This window comes from Nomascus leucogenys, chromosome 23 (genome assembly GCF_006542625.1).
Source record: "Nomascus leucogenys isolate Asia chromosome 23, Asia_NLE_v1, whole genome shotgun sequence".
Lineage (NCBI taxonomy): Eukaryota > Metazoa > Chordata > Mammalia > Primates > Hylobatidae > Nomascus > Nomascus leucogenys.
The window spans coordinates 26,594,336-26,612,719 of NC_044403.1; the positions used below are offsets into that span (position 1 = coordinate 26,594,336).

Sequence of the window (18,384 nt, forward strand, 5' to 3'; positions counted from 1 at the left end):
AAGTTTGATTCAGGTAAAAACAGACCTAGAGCCTGGTGTAGTGACCCACACCTGCATTCCCAGATACTGGGGAGGCTGATGCGGGAGGATCACTTGAGCCCAGGGGTTCTGGGCTGCAGAATACTATGCTGATCAGGTGCCCACACTAAGCTTGGCATCAATATGGGGACCTCCTGGGGAGCGGGGGACAACTGGGTTGCCTGAGGAGGGGTGAACCAGCCAGGCCGGAGATGGGTCAGGTCAAAACTCCTGTGCTGCTCAGTAGAGGGACTGCACTTGTGAATAGCCACTGCCCTCCAGCCTGGGAAACATAGCCAGACCCTGTCTCTTTATAAACCATTGAAACAAAATACACAAAGCCACCAACAGACCTAGAGTTTTTACCCAGAAACTCTGGGACAGGCATAACTGAAGCGTTATTTTCCTGAAACTTTCCTCCACAGGGACCTTGACCTCGGACCCCTATGACTTTGCCAACTCATGGGCTCTGAGCAGCGGAGAACAGTGGTGTGAACGGGCTTCTCCTCCCAGCAGCTCATGCAACATCTCCTCTGGGGAAATGCAGAAGGTGGGTGTGGCCTGGCCTGGGTGCACCTGGATGGTGTGTGATTTCTGGATCTAAAAGACCGAAGGACTCAGTCTCATATCCTTCCATCTTGGGGAAGAATGGACTTTACGCAGTGCCCTTTCCTCCAAAACTAACTGTGGCTAGAGTTTGGTCAACTCTAATTCTCATACATCTTGGGCCTGAAGCTCTAAAAATGGGTCTGGGCTAATGACTTGGTGTAGTGTCTCAGGCCATTTGTGCTGCTATAACAAATGCCTGAGACTGGATAATTTTAAGGAACATAAATTATCTTTTATAGTTCTGGAGGCTAGGCAGCCCAAAATCAAGGTACCAGCATTCAGTGTCTTGCAAGGACCTTCTTGCTGTGACCTGAAGCCGGGTGCTGTGACTCATTCCTGTAATCCCAGCACTTTGGGAGGCCAAGGTGGGTGGATCATGAGGTCAGGAGATCGAGATCATCTGGGCGCCTGTAGTCCCAGCTACTCAGGAGGCTGAAGCAGGAGAATCGCTAGAACCCGGGTAGCGAAGGTTACAGTGAACTGAGATCGTGCCACTGCACTCCAGCCTGGGTGACAGAACGAGACTCTGTCTCAATTAAAAAAAAAAAAAGTACACTGAAGTGCTCTCATCCACCTCTTTTATCAGAGCACTAATCCATTCATGAAGGCAGAGCCCTCAGGACTCAGTCACTTCCCAAAAGGCTCCACCTTTTAATAGCATCACTTTGGGGTTTAGGTTCCAACACATGGATATACAGTTGAACCATAACAATAAGTAACTATGCTTTTCTGTTTTAGACTGCAGTGCCCTCTCTTGTCCCCAAATATCTCCATCATCACCTGCTAGGTGTCTGAAATTTTACCAGTAGAAAAAAGCCACTTCTTTCTTAAGTGGCCATTGTAAAATAGAAATAGGAGGGAAAGCCTCCTCTCATATCAGATCAGCTGGAAGGAAAACTACTTTATAGTTGCAGACACTGAAGAGAGTCTGAGCGAGAGGCTGTGCCTGAAGTGACACAGCTTGGATGTCAGGATGGCTTCCTGAGGCTGCTGTAACAAATTATCTCATACTCTATGGCTTAAAACAATAGGCATTTATTTTCTCCCAGTTCTGGAGGCTAGAGGTCCACATTTAGTTTCCCTGGGCTGAGATCAAGGTGTTGGCTGGCTTTGCTCCTTCCAGAGGCTCTAGGTCCTTGCTTCTCTCAGTTTTGGGTGGCAGCAGCATTCCCTGTCTTTGGGCTCATGACTTCAATCTCTGCCTCTGTGGTCACATGGTCTTCTCCTCTCCTGGGCGTGCTAATGCCTGCCAACCCTGGCAAGGCTGGGAGGACTACCCCACCCCTTCCACAGAGCCCTATTGCCACTTACAAGGTAGCCCTGTAGCAGCTGTTTCTGCATCAGAGTTGCCATTCACGATCTCACTCACCAGGACCTCACACTGGAGAGAAGGGGTAGGTGGGGAGGGGTGGCCAGACCACACTCTGCCTTCACCTGCCACAGGTAGAGATGGTCTTTGTGCCTGTCTGTGTGTGGGTGTTTGGGGCAAGAATGCTTTATGTGGGGCAAGACCTCACTCAGTGGATAATTCCCTCCCCACTGTGGAACAGGCTAACTTGGGCTGAGGAGGTGGGTGCAGCTGTGAACCTGGACCCCTGTGGGGAACAGGGGTTGCCCTTTTGGGATTGTGCTCAGAGACTCATCATCTGAGGAGCAAGGTTCCTTGGTGGTGCTGTGAGTCAGCCTCCCTGGGAGGGACGTTTGTATGCACGAGGTTTACTGGGGAGCTCTCAAGAGCAGTCTTGCTAAGGAAGTGAGAGAAGCAGAGTTGGGCAGTGGGAGAAGTTGAACTGCTTGTGATAGCATTGATAGAGCTTCAGCGGGGCCTCAGCTGATCCTTCAAGGAGTTCTGGAAGCTGGAGTGGCCCCTACTGGTCAGTGGATGTGGGCTGCCCTGGGTAAGGAGGTGGAACTCCCTTGGGCTGAGGGCCATTCCTGAGGAATGACTCAGTGGTGAGCCCTTGGCAGCCAACACTGGACAGCTGGTGGATGAGTCCTCAGGCTCTGAATGGGCACCTACACTGTGCCCCGACACCCGCACTGTGCCCCAACACCCTCTACAAAGCTGCTCTACTTGACAGCCCCACCTTCCTGCCCTCATCCAGAGAGCAACCACACTGTCAAAAATGTCAACTGAAGAATCACAACGTTCATAAATGTAGAGAGGAGGGCTTTTCTTATTAAGAGTTGAGGCCTGCAGGCTGGCCATCCTGCAGGCTGGGAAGTGTAGCCTCTGGTAGAAACTGAAAGCAGCTCACGCCTGTAATCCCAGCACTTTGGGAGGCCGAGATGGGCAGATCACGAGGTCAGGAGATCGAGACCATCCTGGCTAACATGGTGAAACCCCGTCTCTACTAAAAATACAAAAAAAAATTAGCCGGGCGTGGTGGCGGACACCTGTAGTCCCAGCTACTTGGGAGGCTGAGGCAGGAGAATGGCGTGAACTTGGGAGGCGGAGCTTGCAGTGAGCCAAGATTGCGCCACTGCACTCCAGCCTGGGTGACAGAGTGAGACTCCGTCTCAAAAAAAAAAAAAGAAACTGAAAGCAGGCATTTCAAGGGAAAAAAAGGTGGAATAGAAACTTATTCCAAAAGAGTTGGCTCAGTATACATATTTAACAGGTTATAGGAGAAGCTATGAATATTCATAACGGGAGGAGGCATTTGCATATACAGTAAGCAAACATACATGTTACATATGTCCCATGTTCACTTTGGGATGCAGACTTAACATTTAAATGCATTAAAATTAGCCTGTGTAGGTCAAAAGGCGAAATGGAGGACACAGAGACGTCTTGTGCACAGCTTCCGTAAATCAGCCAGAACCATTCTGTGGTTGGAGGTCTCTTACCAGGAAGGAATGCTGGTCAGTCCACACACACACACACACACACACACACACACACGCACAAATTAGCTGGGTGTGGTGGTGCACCAGTAATCCCAGCTAATGGGAGGGCTGAGGTGGGAAGATGGCTTGAACCTGGGAGGCGGAAGCTGCAGTGAGTTGAGATTGCACCACTACACTCCAGCCTGAGTGAAAACGTGAGACCCTGTCTCAAAAGAAAAAAAAAAAAACCCGCAAAAAGGGAAGGGAGTCCCTGCTGGGCCAGTTCTGTTTAACTCTTAGGAAAGAAAGTCTAATGGCGGTTAGCGAGGGAGAGGGTATAAGGAAGGGTGTTCAACCTCCCTCCTATCATGGCCAGGAACTCAGTTTTAACATTTCTCTGGGGTCCCTTTGGCCAAGGGGGAGCCCGTTTAGTCGGTAGGGGGGCTTAGGATTTTATTTTTATTTATCAAAACCTACAAACATGCACAAAGGGTGGCCCCTGCCTATACCCAGGACCACGGTCATGATGGACTCGACAGGCCACAGTTGCCTTTGTCTGGGCACGGGCCGCTCTGCAGAGCGTGAGTGCATGCTGCAGTCACCCGAGTGCACAGCCCATCAGCAGAGCAGTAGGGCAGGTGCTCTGTGATTTTGTTCATCCCATGAGAAAACAAAGCCATAGGAGGTTAAGTAGCTGCCCAAAGTCTCCAGCTAGCAAGGTGCAGAGCCAGGACTCATGCCCTGCCTGGCTCCCTCCCTTTCCTGTTCGGGTCACATTGGTTCAGGCTACTCAAGTTATTTCTACCAGTGGGCCCTTGTGTTTCTCTTGGGGAGTTGGGCTTTGCAGGTTCCTAAGATTTCTTTAAGTTCTAAAACCCTTTATTAGCGTGGTGCGGTGGCTCATACCTGTAGACCCAGCTACTCAGGAGGCTGAGGCAGGAGGATCACTTGAGCCCAGGAGGTGGAGGCTGCAGTGAGCTATGATTGCACCACTGCACTCCAGCCTGGGCAACAGAGTGAGACCCTGTCTGTAAAACGAAACCAAAACCAAAAAACAAAACTCTTGCGTTGTGTGTTTCTGTGGATTGGGCTATAGAGACAGTATATAATAGGTCTTAATAAATATTGGATGGGTGGATGAATGGAAGTTGGTGGTGTTATTTATCTAGGGATTGTGACCTCTACAATAATCCAGACTCCTTTACTTGTAGAAATCTGATTTATCTAAGTAAGTACGTAAGTAGAGAAACCCAGCCCTCTCCTATTCCAGAAACAAAATAAAACACACCCACATCACCCTCCTCTCATCCACCCCCCATCACGGTAACAGGAGAAAGCTTCATTTTAGCTGGTTATTAATTCTGTGAGTCTTCATCTTCATGGAACAATTTGACCTCTGACCAAGGAGAATGTCAGACCCAGAAAAATATTCTGAGTTGATGCTAAATCCAGCTGCCTAAATTGTGAACAATCTCCACCTTATAAACAAGTACATTCCAAAAGACTTTTTCCCTTGGACTTTGGTGGTGCTAGGTCCTCTGGTTAGGCCATCAAAGTCTGTATCATCTGGATCCTAGCCTAGTACTGGCACTAACAAAGGCAGACTGAGTTCTAGCACGTGAGGGGAGGGTGCTGTCTTGTGGAAGGGAGGAGTTTCCTCTTCTTTCCAGTCAAAGTTCTAAATGCCTGAACCATACCCTTAATAGCCCCCTGAGTGTCTCTCACCCTGGGCCTCGGCGTGGGCCTGGTGCTAAGGGAGTGGGTTTGAGTCAGCCCACTTACTGGCTTTGTGAATCTGGGCAAGACACGTGCCTTTGCAGAGCCTCAGTTTCCACATTTGTAAAACAGAAATAGTACCTGCTGGGTCACTGAAAAGGTAAGAGAGGGATAATATGTACAGAGTTCAGCCCAGTGGGGCTAAACTGTTATGAGCCATGATGATGATGAGGAAGAGGAGGAGGAGGAGGAGGAGGAGGAAAGAGGAGGAGGAGGAGGAGGAGAAGGAGGAAGAGGAGGAGGAGGAGGAGGAGGAGAAGGAGGAGGAGGAGAAGGAGGAGGAGGAGGAGGAGAAGGAGGAGGAGGAGGAGGAGAGGAGGAGAGGAGGAGGAGAAGGAGGAGGAGGAGGAGGAGGAGAAGGAAGAGGAGGAGAAGGAGGAGGAGGAGAAGGAGGAGGAGGAGAAGGAGGAGGAGGAGGAGGAGGAGGAGGAGGAGGAGTTAGCTGGCTCCCCATTTTCTCCCGCTGTCCTGTGTTTTCCACTGGAGTGCCCCTGCCTTGAGAGTGGGAGCCGGCAGAAGCAGGCCAAAGCACAAGCCGGGCTTTAAGCACAAGTTTCAACATTCATTCTTTTTATCCTTCCCCCTCCCAACTATAACCCATTCCTTTTGGGTAGCCGAGCACAGCTTGAGGTTAGAAGGAAAGCAAGCTGCCCAGACATCTCCACACCTCCAAGTGGGTAAGTGACAGGAACCAGCCTTCCTTCTAGAGCTGCTTGTGAACCCAGATGGATTTCAAATTGAGTGTACTCGAGGTATTGTGTAAGAGAGGACAGATTTTCGGCCGGGCGTGGTGGCTCACGCCTGTAATCCCAGCACTTTGGGAGGCCGAGGCGGGTGGATCACGAGGTCAGGAGATCGAGACCATCCTGGCTAACATGGTGAAACCCCGTCTCTACTAAAAATACAAATTAGCCAGGCGTGGTGGCGAGCGCCTGTAGTCCCAGCTATTCGGGAGGCTGAGGCAGGAGAATGGCATGAGAGGCGGAGCTTGCAGTGAGCCGAGATCATGCCACTACACTCCAGCCTGGACGACACAGCGAGACTCCATCTCAAAAAAAAAAAAAAAAAAGGACAGATTTTCATAATTTCTTTTTTTCCCAAACATACAGTTGTGCTGTTGGCGGGTGGGTCACTCTTGGCTGCCCTTCAGTGTTCTCCAGGCAGGGGTGAGATGAAGGGGAGGCAGTGGGTGCCTCAGTGGGTGAGGTGGGGCCAGGGTGACCATGGAGGTACTTCTAATACTGAAACATGCCTTCAAGGATTTATTATTTTTTGTCTCATTTTATTTTGCAAACAGCCAGTACAGAATAGGTACTTGACAAATGTTCCCCTACCCTCGGAATACAAAGGAATGATCTCATTTATCTATTCTGAGTGGGAGGTAAAGACAGGATTCTCAAGTGCAGAACCTGATCCTGAGGTTGGTTGAGGAGGGAGACTGGGAGGTTTGTCTCCTGGAGACAAAGGGGAGGGAGAATGCAAGAGAAGCCTTGTTTGCCTCCCAGGGCACCTTTCTGAGGCTCCAGCTGTACCCTAGCTACTCGCTTTGTCTCCTGGGTGCATTAAAGTTCTTACTAATCAGTGTCCTGGGAACAGCTGAAAAAACTGGGTACCAGGTTCTTCGTGTTGGGCTGAGGCCGCAAACACGTGAGACCTCCCAGAGGCACAAGCTCCTCCCAGCTCAGAACTCCCGGTTTCAGGTTGTTTACCTGAGAAGAGAGGACTGCTTTGTCCTCAGCCAATCAGATAGCATTTGCCCACAACTGGGGCTTTTTCACTGGCTGGGAAGCACGATGACTCGTCTCCCAAGAGGTGATTAATAAGGTCTTTTGAATTGTTCACAGCCTATGTAGTCCCGCAGGGCCCCCAGGTTCAGAAGTCCGGTCTGGTAAATGCCGCATCATTTATGAGTGTCTGCCGTTGTGGCTCCAAGGGCCATTCGGGGTGGCAGAGTGTTTTGTGTGGGAGTTCACACTGACCTTGAAACTTTCCTTGACAGCCTCCAGAATCTACTTCCCCAACCCTCTGGTGCTTTCTGTCTTTCTAGGGCACAGCAAGGAGTCAGCTCATTCTGAGAGGCAGGTCATGTTACTTATTAGTTATACCTAGGGAATGAATGTTTCCTTGTTATGCCAGCAAAACCCAATGCCTGTCTCCACTGGGACTGATAATGGCCTTGTTTGACTGCATGCAAATTTGCAGTTTTTTCAGCTTTTCAAACTGAAGGTAGGATGGTTGGAGTTTGGAGCTCCAAGCTATGAACATTCAGATAATTGATGTTCACTTGCAGGTAACTATCACAAAGTGTACATTTGAGAAAGAAAGATCCTTAGATCACTTTTAAAAAATTCGTTCAGTCTGGGGAATGCCAGCAAGGGCTGAACCTTACAAAGGGCTCTTGGCTTTGTCCTGTAGTCCTGTCTGCAACAGGAAGCCCAAGGCTCCGGGGGGCTGGGCTTGAGCTGCATCCAGCTCATACCGTGCTTTTGCTAATTAGAAAAAGGCACCCCTTTCTCGAGAAACTTCACCACCACCTGCTGGGAAACGGCGAAGATAAACGTAATAACTGGACATATAATGTACATGTATATATGTGTACAACGTCTACCATGTGAACAGTCGTCACTTGGTGTGTTGCCACCGTGTGGACTGTGTGGCTTGCGTCATGACACGTGATGGTGTTGGCCTGGCTCCCTCAGGGAGGCACAGTCACTGTGGCCGTCATCTCCTCCTCAAGATGATCAGTCTCTGTTGAGAAACTGAGTGCACCAGTTATCACTCTACCTACCAGTGGTGAATCATTCATCGGCAGCATCAACCTCCGACAGCTGTCTGAAGTGGAAGAAATTTCTTTTCATCAACCTTAGGAATCTTAGGCTCGTAAAAACTCATAGTTGGTTGAGAGTCTAGCAGATACCTAGTTCAACCCCCTACCTGCTGCATGAATGCTCTCCACAAACTATGCCTGGGTAGACAGGTTATGCTGTGACCTTGACTTTAAGAGTTAAATCTTGGCCCGGCACGGTGGCTCATGCCTGTAATCCCAGCACTTTGGGAGGCTGAGGCGGGCGGATCACGAGGTCAGGAGGTCGAGACCATCCTGGCTAACACAGTGAAACCTCGTCTCTACTAAAAATACAACAACAACAACAACAAAAATTAGCCGGGCATGGTGGCAGATGCCTGTAGTCCCAGCTACTTGGGAGGCTGAAGCAGGAGAATGGCGTGAACCCAGGAGGCAAAGCTTGCAGTAAGCGGAGATCGCACCACTGCACTCCAGCCTGGGTGACAGAGCGAGACTCTGTCTCAAAAAAAAAAAAAAAAAAAAAAAAAAAAAAAGAGTGAGGTCTTTGAGACACCCTTGCTGGGCGCTTCCCAGCCATCTTGCAGACCTCAGCCCTAGGCAACCCTCGACTCCCTGGTAAATTCTTTCTTTCATCATATGCCCATTTGAAGCTAAAGCCCTGTCCTTCCGTGTCCCTGAATACTGGAGAAGCAGGTGCTTTTGGTCTGGTTTCTCCTGGTCTGCCTCAGGAACTCACATCAATTGCAGTCCCGTCAGTCACTGAATAGCCTCAGATTTCCTGTTTTCCACTGGTCTCTGAATTTGGTGTTTATTAGGTGAACACAAGCCTTATTTTCTTTGGCCATTCGTGTCTTCACATTCTCTCGCTTCCTCCATTATCTTGTAGAACTCTTTCCGCCTCCTCTGAAACAGCATGCAGTTCACCTGTGATTCCTCTTCCTCCCAGAAAGTCACCTGTCCTGCTTGAGCTGACATTTTAAACAGTCATGTTGACTTTGAATAATCACAGCATGCCTTGCTCTCAGTAGCCCAGAGAGGCACTGAAAATCCCCATTCTGTTAGAGACAAAGCAGTTCACTCTTCATGCTCTCATTAAATGCTGCCCAAGCCTTTTATTTGCAAAGGACCTACCAGCCCTTTCTGCTATTTCTGCTCATGGGGACTCTGAAAGGGAAATTCACAGGCATGGCGGGAGGCAATGTAAGTGGGTCTCACTGTCTAGGCCCACTTCTGCCTTCCCTCCTCCTTCTCCTTGCCTCTTCCGTTCACTTAATTGGCAGTTTTGGTCTGGAATGGACTTTTCTTGGAGACTGGGAAGAATTTTGTTACATGTGTTTGCTTGGTAGCATAGTCGTGATTCATAGAGTCCAGTTGTCAGGGGAGAGCCTGGCCCAGAGAAGGTCGGTAGATCTCAAGGAAGGACCCTTGGAACATAGGATCCCAGAGAAGTTAGTTGTCAGATGATGTCCCTGGTTTTACAGTTGGGGTACCCACCCACTATGCCCCAGTGACACTGAGCTCAGAGCTGGGGTTTGCAATAAGTACACACGTATCTTTTTCCGTTTTGATGAGAACCGCTCTCTCAAGTCTCTTTCTTGAGTCTTTGATAGGCCAAGGAATAAGGACTTATTTCAAGTGCTTTACTGAGGTCCAAGAATCCAGGGAGCAGTCCCTGGTTTGGCCCAATTCTCTGCATGTCCTCGTGTAAGTTACTTTCCTGCTCTGCCTCTCAGTCTTCCCTAAAGGTAAACAGAGCTCCACGGAAGCCCCTATGGATAAGCAGCCTTTCTTTACAGCAGATTCGCTCACCTGAGTGCAGGATGGGAGAAGGGCAGGGAGCCAATGGTTGTGGTGAAACAGTGGTGACCTTGGCCACTGTTCCCTTGGGGGGTCTAGCCTCATGGCAGAGGTCAGTGGCTACCGTGGGGTTTTGCAGATTTCCCTTGAGTTACACAGAACTTGGCCTTTATAATTTTTTTTTTTTAATTTTACTTTAAGTTCTGGGATACATGTGCTGAACATGCAGGTTTGTTACATAGGCATACATGTGCCATGGTAGTTTGCTGCACCTATGAACCCATCATTTAGCCCCACATGCATTAGGTGTTTGTCCTAATGCTGTCTCTCTCCTTGCCCCCGACCCCCGCTCCTCCCCCTCACCACAGGCCCTGGTGTGTGATGTTCCCCTCCCTGTGTCCATGTGTTCTCATTAGAACTTGACCTTTTATGTTGCTAATTTGATAAGCCCTTGAGGAGAGTTGGATAAGGTCCTAGTACCCAAGCATTCAATTCAAAGGCCTCCCTAACATAATGTTCTCAAAATCCTTTAACAAACTATTTCTTAGGTGGGTTCCTTTCCCTTTTCCTTTTCCCTGGTGAGGAACAGAATGGACAAGAATCTGATGGTGCCCATAAGTGCATATTCACTGAGATGTTTCATACGGCTTGGGTGATACGAGGTAGACTAAGGGACAAGACACATAAGAGAAATTAAACCATGAAAGACTGTCTGGGGTTAGTAAATGACAAATCGCCAAGCGAATGGTAAGTGATAGCGCAGCTTAGGGGAATTAGCTCCTGTCACAGAGCTGATGCTCTTTTCTTGCTGGGAGCAGGATGGGTGAGTGACTCAGAAAGGGCTGCTTTCCATCCCCAGAGCTCGGTAGGCCCCAGACTGGGAACCATGGAATGGTGCCCGGTCTTTGTCCTTCCAGCCAGCATGCCCTAATCCCTAGAAGCTGCTCAGATGCCTCCAGGAGCCCCAAGGAGAAGGTGAGGAGGGTCCCTTAGAGAGCTCCATGGCCAAGTGTGCTACTTCTCACGAGCACTGGACCCCAGCTATCTTAGAGAGAGGAATGTCAAGCTCTGCAGAAACCATCCATTTGGTGGAAATCTATCAGTCGGTTTCACCAGGTCCTTGTGAGTCAGAATCTTGGAATGCGGGTGGGAATCTTAGGCCAGCCAGAAGTTATAAATAGAATCAGCTACCCTCCCCCACCCATCATTACAGGCTGACCAATGAGAAGGTATTCCCTGCTGCAGGGTGAATTCTTGAACCCACTACTTTGGAGCAGCTAAGGCTCCAGGCGCCTCCCTACCTACCAGGGGCCGCTGCAGGGCACCCATCCCAGAGCTAGAAAGATCAGGGCTTGTGGAACAATATTGCACTCTCTGTATTAGACTTTCCTTTCTTTGTTCACTCAGTCCTAGGAATGTCCCCCTCCCTTCTCCTTTGTCAGCTGCTTGGGAGCAAACACAATAGCTAAGCTTCAGATCTCTGGCTCTGCTTTCTCTCCTCCTGCTGCCTGCCACTGAGGAGATGTGCTTGCTTTCCCTCCTCCTCCCCTGCACCCGCCTGATGTCTCCAGGGAAGATGCCTGGTCTTCTTTAATAAACTGGAAATGTGATTAAGATGGACCACAATTGGGTCTGCACACCAACCCAGGCATGGTGAGGTCATGGCTGGATGGGCTGGGGCAGCTGCTCTCCCGCAGCTTCTGGCACCGCCGACAGGAGTTGAAAGAAGACAGGAGTAGCTGATGCAGGGCCTTGGAGCCAGGGAGCTGCTGGAAGTGTGCAAATTGGCTGGCCCTTGTTTTGCATCCCTGCCAGAATGGTTTAGCAGAGAACTGAGGAGCCAGTATGGATAGCAGGCAAATGAGAATAATTACAAGCATTTGATTTCCTGGTGTCATCTCATTCGATTTCATTTTGCAGAAACCATCTAGGGTAGGTCCAAGTATTGCTCTCTGTGTCAGCTGGGAGTAGGTTCAGCTGTGAGCGACAGGGCTTATACAATCTAAGTTTATTTATCTGTCAGGTAAAGAAGCTTGGAGTAGGACGTCCAGGGCCATGCAAGATCTCATGGTGTTGGGATCCAGGGTCCCTCTGTCTTATTTCTCTGTTGTCCCCAGTGGGGGCTTCTACCTCGTGCACCAAGACGCCAGCTCAAGCTTCAGGCATCACAACTACATTCCTGCAGTAGAAAGAGAAGGGACTAAGAAAGAAGCAATCCCATATTTTGAGGACACTTCATGGAGGTTGCACAGGACCCCTCTGCTTATAGCCTACTGGGCATTGCTTAGTCATATGGCTGCCCCCAGCTGCAAGGGAGGCTGAGAAATGGAATCTTATTCCTAGCAGCTCTGTGCCCCAGTGGGGGCGGGGGGAATGGAAAACTGAGGATTCTGTGACTAAGAAAGAAGGGGAGAATAGCTCCCGGACAACTTTCAACCTCTTCCACTTTTCCCCTCTTTCACAGGTAGGGAAATGGGGGTGCAGAGAGGCGAGATAATTTTCCTTTTCTTTTTTGTTTTTTGCGACAGAGTCTCGCTCTCTTGCCCAGGCTGGAGTGCAGTGGTGCAATCTTGGCTCACTGCAACCTCTGCCTCCCAGGCTCAAGTGATCCTCCCACCTCAGCCTCTCTAGTAGCTGGGACTACAGGCACGTGCCACCACGCCTGGCTAATTTTGGATATTTTTGCAGAGATAAGGTTTCGCCATATTGCTGGTCTCGAACTCCTGGACTCAAGTGATCTGCCCACTTTGGCCTCCAAAAGTGCTGGGATTAGGCTGGTTGCGGTGGCTCACGCCTGTAATCCCAGCACTTTGGGAGGTCGAGGTGGGTGGATCATGAGGTCAGAAGTTGGAGACTACCCTTCCAACATGGCGAAACCCCATCTCTACTAAAAATACAAAAGTGCTGGGATTACAGGTGTGAGCCACTGCACTTGGCCAAGATCATTTTCTGAAAGTCACACACTTTGAAAGTGATGGGTTGCGAGAGGCAGAGGTTGCATTGAGCTGAGATCATGCCATTGCACTTTAGCCTGGGCAACAAAAGTGAGACTTCGTCTAAAAAAAAAAAAAAAAAAAATGATAGGTTGAGATTCTAGCCCAACCATGCTTCTAAAACCTGAGCTACAGCCACTGTATGACCCTGTCTTCTAATCTGATTGTTAGGAAACAGGAGTGGGAGGGCAGGATGGAAATCTGTGTAATTTGTGGTTTGGAATGGACTCAGGGTTTGCACCCCATTACTAGTGTTAAAAGAAAAACCTCAGACAAATTAAATTTAACAGGGTTTACTTGAGCAAAGAATGATGCATGAATCAGGCAGCCTCCGAATCAGAATAGGCTCAGAGAGACTCTGGCCTGCCTCATGGTCAAAGAAGATGTATGGACAGAAAAAGAAAAGTGACTTACAGAAACTGGAAGTGAGGTAGAGAAACAGCTGGGTTAGCTGCAGCGCAACATTTGCCTTATCAGAACATGGTTTGAACAGTGGGCTGCCCCAAGAGGAGGTTACAGTGTGTTTGCATCTCCAGTTAGGTTACAGTTCATTATGTAGGGAGAAACCTGTAGGCCTAACTTAAAATATGTAAGGAGGCAGCTTTTGGCTAAACTTAAAATTTAGCAATTGTATAGCAGTTGTCCAACTGTTTAATTGCAGGACCCTTGTATACTCTTAAAAAATAATGACGGACTTTAAAGAGATTTTGTTTATGTGGGTCATATCTCTTGATACTTACCATATTAGATATTAAAACAGAAATTTAAAACATTTTTTGATTCATTTTAAAATAACAAGCTCATCATGTTTAAAGTAAAGAACATATTTTTAGGCCAGGCGCGGTGGCGCACGCCTGTAATCCCAGCACTTTGGGAGGCTGAGGTGGGCAGATCACGAGGTCAGGAGTTCGAGACCAGCCTGACCAACATGGTGAAACCCAGTCTCTACTAAAAATACAAAAATTAGCCAGGTGATGTGGTGTGCACCTGTAATCCCAGCTACTCAGGAGGCTGAAGCAGGAGAATCACTTGAACCCTGGAGGCGGAGGTTGTAGTGAGCTGAGATTGTGCTACTGCACTCCAGCTTGGGCGACAAAGCGAGACTGCGTTTCAAAAAAAAAAAAAAAACATATTTTTAAATAGAACGATAAATTCCAAGCCAAAAAATAGGGGAAAAATGACACTGTTTTACAGGTTTGCAAATCTCCTTGCTGTCTGGCTTCAGATACGTCATCTGGATTCTCATATCTGCGTCTGCATTTAAATCTGTTGTGATATATCATGTCCCATAGCCTCGGAAAGTGCACTGCACTTTGGTGAAAGAGTGAGAGAAAAAAGTGCAAATAGCATCTTAGTATTATTATAAAAACAGTTTTGACCTTGTGCACCCCGAAAGGATCTTGGGAGTCCCTAGGCGATCCCTGGACCTCACCTTAAGAACCACTGACTTAGGCCGGGTGCGGTGGCTCACTCCTGTAATCCCAGAGCTTTGGGAGGCCGAGGCGGGTGGATCACGAGGTCAGGAGATCGAGGCCATCCTGGCCAACGTGGTGAAACTCCGTCTCTACTAAAATTACAAAAATTAGCCAGGCATGGTGGCGCATGCCTGTGATCCCAGCTACTAGGGAGGCTGAGGCAGGAGAATCCCTTGAACCAGGAAGTTGGAGGTTGCAGTGAGCTGAGATCGTGCCACTATACTCCAGCCTGGTGACAGAGCAAGACTCTGTATCAAAAAAAAAAAAAAAAAAAAAAAACAAAAACCTGCAGACCTAGTAAATTCTTTATCCACTCCATGCCTCAGTTTCTAAATCTGAAAGGCTGTCTGTATCAGCCTTTGTCTGAGGAGAGCTGTGTTCTTTGGAGGTGTCTTCAGGCCTCTGAAGGGCCCATTTGTGGCATGGGTGATGAGATGGTCTCTGAAAGTACTTTAGGTGGGCTAGGAGAGAGGTCAGCTGTGGAGAAGGAGGTGAGGTTTGCCTCAGCCTTTCCTGAACGCAGGAGGATGGGCAGAGAATCTGTGGAGGGCCTTCTGGGCAGGGAGCTCTATGAGCCAACAGCCTCCCATGACTGAGTGGATGGTGAGAGCCAGAGATGTCTGGCCTAGGCATCCCGCCTGGCTCCTGCTGCCCACCCCACCCACTGGTGTGCATGACTGTGCCAATTCCCACAGGAAAAGAGGGCAGCAGCTTAGAAACGGAGCCGTTTCTAAGCCATGGAGGGCATAACCTAAGGGGAGTGAGAGAAAGGGGCCTATGAGAACTTCGCACAGGCAGGAACACACACGGAAGGGTCTGAGGGCATGGGAACAGGCGGACAGTAGACACCTACTCAAGGAGAGCTTGGTTGGGTTTGGATTATGATGGGGGCCGTAACTACCTGCTAGGAGAAGCTGAGGCCACAGATTTGGAACAGCCTCTCAGAGGGCAGCTGTGCCTTTCCTGGGGAATCTGTTGGCAAGACTGGGCTGGAGTCTCAGTGCTCGGCTCAGCGGTGGTGACCCTGTTCCTTCTCCTGCCTGAGCTTATGCCATTGGCTTCACCTGGCATGGCCTCCCTCCTGCCCTGCAGCCTGAATCCTATATTGCATCCAGGGCCCAGCGCAGACTGCCTCCTGTTAGGCAGCCTTCTCTGGCGTCTCAGCTGCAGGTTTCTTGCTGCTGCCATTGGCTGCACCATTGGGAAGACACCTCTAGGTGAGGACCAAGTCTTCAGGCTGTTATGCAAGCATCCCCATGGAAACACCCAGTTCAGGTAGATTGAATGCCAGTTAAGAGCTGGAGGGCATGACTTACTCCTGTCTGCGTTCATCACTGTTAGGTTTGATTCAGCATGTCCTTATTGCCTACCATGAGTGCCCTGGGAATACAACTCCTGTCTTTGAAAAGCTTGCAGAGAAATGGAGGAGATGGCCACAGAAATGGACCATTTCAGTACAAGAATAGAGGCCCCCAGAGGGCTGTGAGAACACCTAACTAGGCAGAGTGGGGAGAAGGACCTGTCAGAGGAGCCTTCCTGGAAAAGGAGGCTCTTGATCTGAAGTGTGGAGTGGGAGTTAGTGGGGGCCAAAGAAGGGGGAAATGCGGGAGGGCAGACGGGATGGGCAGAGGGCAGATTCCCCCGCTGGGCTTTATGAGGGGGATCTATTTGCTTTCTATTGCATTCCTTGAGCCTGGCACAGTGTGTGAGGCGGGGAGCAGGGAGGGTGAGGATGGAGAGCCAGGCTGGGGTCAGATCATGAAGGGTGAGCTTCCTGGCTTTGCTGTCTCCTAATGAGCTAGAGCTTTGCCCTGTCAGCCAGGGTGGGACATACATAGTTAGACTTGCATTTTATATGGGCTTGGACACCCTGCTGGAGGCCCAGAGGCCACACTGCTAATGCTTGTTGAGTGAATGTTTTGGTCACTACCTGCCTCCCAGTGACTCTGCCACGAGCCTGAGAGTACAAGATGCCAACTCCTCCTTGGGCCTATTTCTTTTTTTTTTTTTTTTTTTTTTGAGACAGAATCTCGCTCTATTGCCCAGGCTAGAGTGCAGTGGCGCGATCTCAGCTCACTGTAAGCGTTGCCTCCCGGCTTCGTGCCATTCTCCTGCCTCAGCCTCCCGAGTAGCTGGGACTACAGGTGCCCGCCACCACGCCCGGCTAATTTTTTAATTTTTTTTTTTATTTTTAGTAGAGATGGGGTTTCACCGTGTTAGCCAGGATGGTCTTGTTCTCCTGACCTCTTGATCCGCCCGCCTTGGCCTCCCAAAGTGTTGGGATTACAGGCGTGAGCCACCGCACCCGGCCCTTGGACCTATTTCTGTGTCCTGTCTCAGGACCTGGTCTGGTCTGGCAGGGCTACCTGTGGCAGAACAGGGAAGCTGGGAGCAGCAGAGATAGCCACCTAAACATGCCGTGTGGTATGGCTGCAGGTGAGTGCGGATGCAGCTGCGGGTGCTGGGCAGACCTCTGCAAGTCCTGCTCGGCTCTCAGACTGTGCCCACTCAAGTGGACCAAGTTCAGGCCAAGCCTGACCAGAGGAAGACTGAAGGACAAAATGGGAGGACAGACTTTATCTTTTGTTTCTGCTAAGATAGAAACCCTAGGCAGATTTCAGAAGTTTGCACAGTGGAGGCCAAAGGAATTGTTCTAAGAAGGGAGGTGGCTGTTTCTGCAGAAATCCACTCCCATCCTGCAGGCAAATAATCAGAAACACCCTTCTTGCTAAGGCTTTCTATAAGCCATTTAATGCCTCCAGGGACCTCCCAGGAAATGTGCTGGAGTGCTGTTCCCATTATCCCTCGGAGTGGGAAAAGAGTGATCTGGAAATGCTGGAGATGGGCCATGCTGGGCTGTGTCTCGTCACGGCTCTGAGAGGGGAGGGTGCCTGGATTCCTGGGTCTCTTCTTTCCCTTGGCTGGTACTGCGTCCTGCTGGTGAGAATCCCTGGTTCCTGGTCCCTGTGCCTGCAGGAATCAGTCCTGTGGTGCAGGGACTGCTCCGAGCCACTGTGCTACTGCCCAAGTGATGGCAGCAGTCATAGCAATGACCAGGAAAACCCCAGGGAGTGCCTTTTTGAGGTTTTCTCTAGTTTCAAATTGTGGGTAGGGAAAAGGCTAGACAATAGCCTGAGCACATGACCCTCTCTGGGACACCCTCATCTGCACTGCATTGGTTCAGTGACCTAATTCCCTGAATGACATATTTGATGGGGTAGGCAGAATGGAGGGAAAGACACAGGCCTCGGTCTCCTTCCATGAGCCCCACCTTGGCAGTGAGGATGGGAAATTCTGCCTATTGCAAAGAAGAGAGGTTCCCTCCCTGCTACTAGAAACTCACTTTGTTTTGGAGGGGTGTGAACTTCCCAAATAAAAGATGAATACAAGCAGCCCCTCTGTTCCCTAAGGAGCACCCAAGATACTAGGAAGTGATAATGTTGCCGGGTCTCAGTATAGCCCAGGCAGATGGAGATAAGGGGAAAAGGACAAAGGTGTCCTTCTCCCCTGCTGGGGACCTGCTCACTATTCTAGAGGGTAAGCCTAGTGGCTGGAGGGATCTCTCTGGAGGCCAGGAGATGATGAAGATGATGATGATGATGATGATAGGGGTCATCATTTATTAAGGTAAGTCTTCCGTCTTGTCACATAGGAACTGTTACTATTCTCCCCCGTTCTGCAGAGGAGGAGGGGTTGAGTAAACAGCCTAGCCCACACGCTAGCATGGGGAAGACGTTGGGCTGAATCTGGGGCTGTGGAAGTCATGATGAGGCCAAGGCAGGCCTGCCCACCTCTGTCCGTCTCCCTGGTCATTGCTTTCAGAAGCCTCAGATTCCTCTTGTGTAAAATGCTCAGGGTGACCAATGGAAGGCTGCATGTAAGCACCTGAGACCTGAGTGGTCCCGGGACCCACAACAGTGGCCTGCATTCATGGCTGGCCTACGTGGTGCTGGCATTGTGGCTTCTTCACACGGCCCCAACAGGCCGTCTGAGACTGGTCATTTCCACAGGTCATTCTCACTCTGGGACACTCTTCTCCGACCAGGTGAGCTGATTTGCCTAAGTCCACACCGCCAGTAAG

At 49.8% G+C, this 18,384-nt stretch overlaps 1 protein-coding gene across 1 annotated transcript in view; it reads left to right on the top strand.

The window, feature by feature from the left end:
• VWF (von Willebrand factor) overlaps positions 1-18,384 on the top strand; it is a 178,833-nt gene that overhangs the window by 28,818 nt on the left and 131,631 nt on the right. Inside the window, exon 6 of the mRNA XM_030804480.1 lies at positions 444-568. Coding sequence (XP_030660340.1) covers positions 444-568 — 125 coding nt within the window. The remainder of the gene's footprint in view (positions 1-443; positions 569-18,384) is intronic.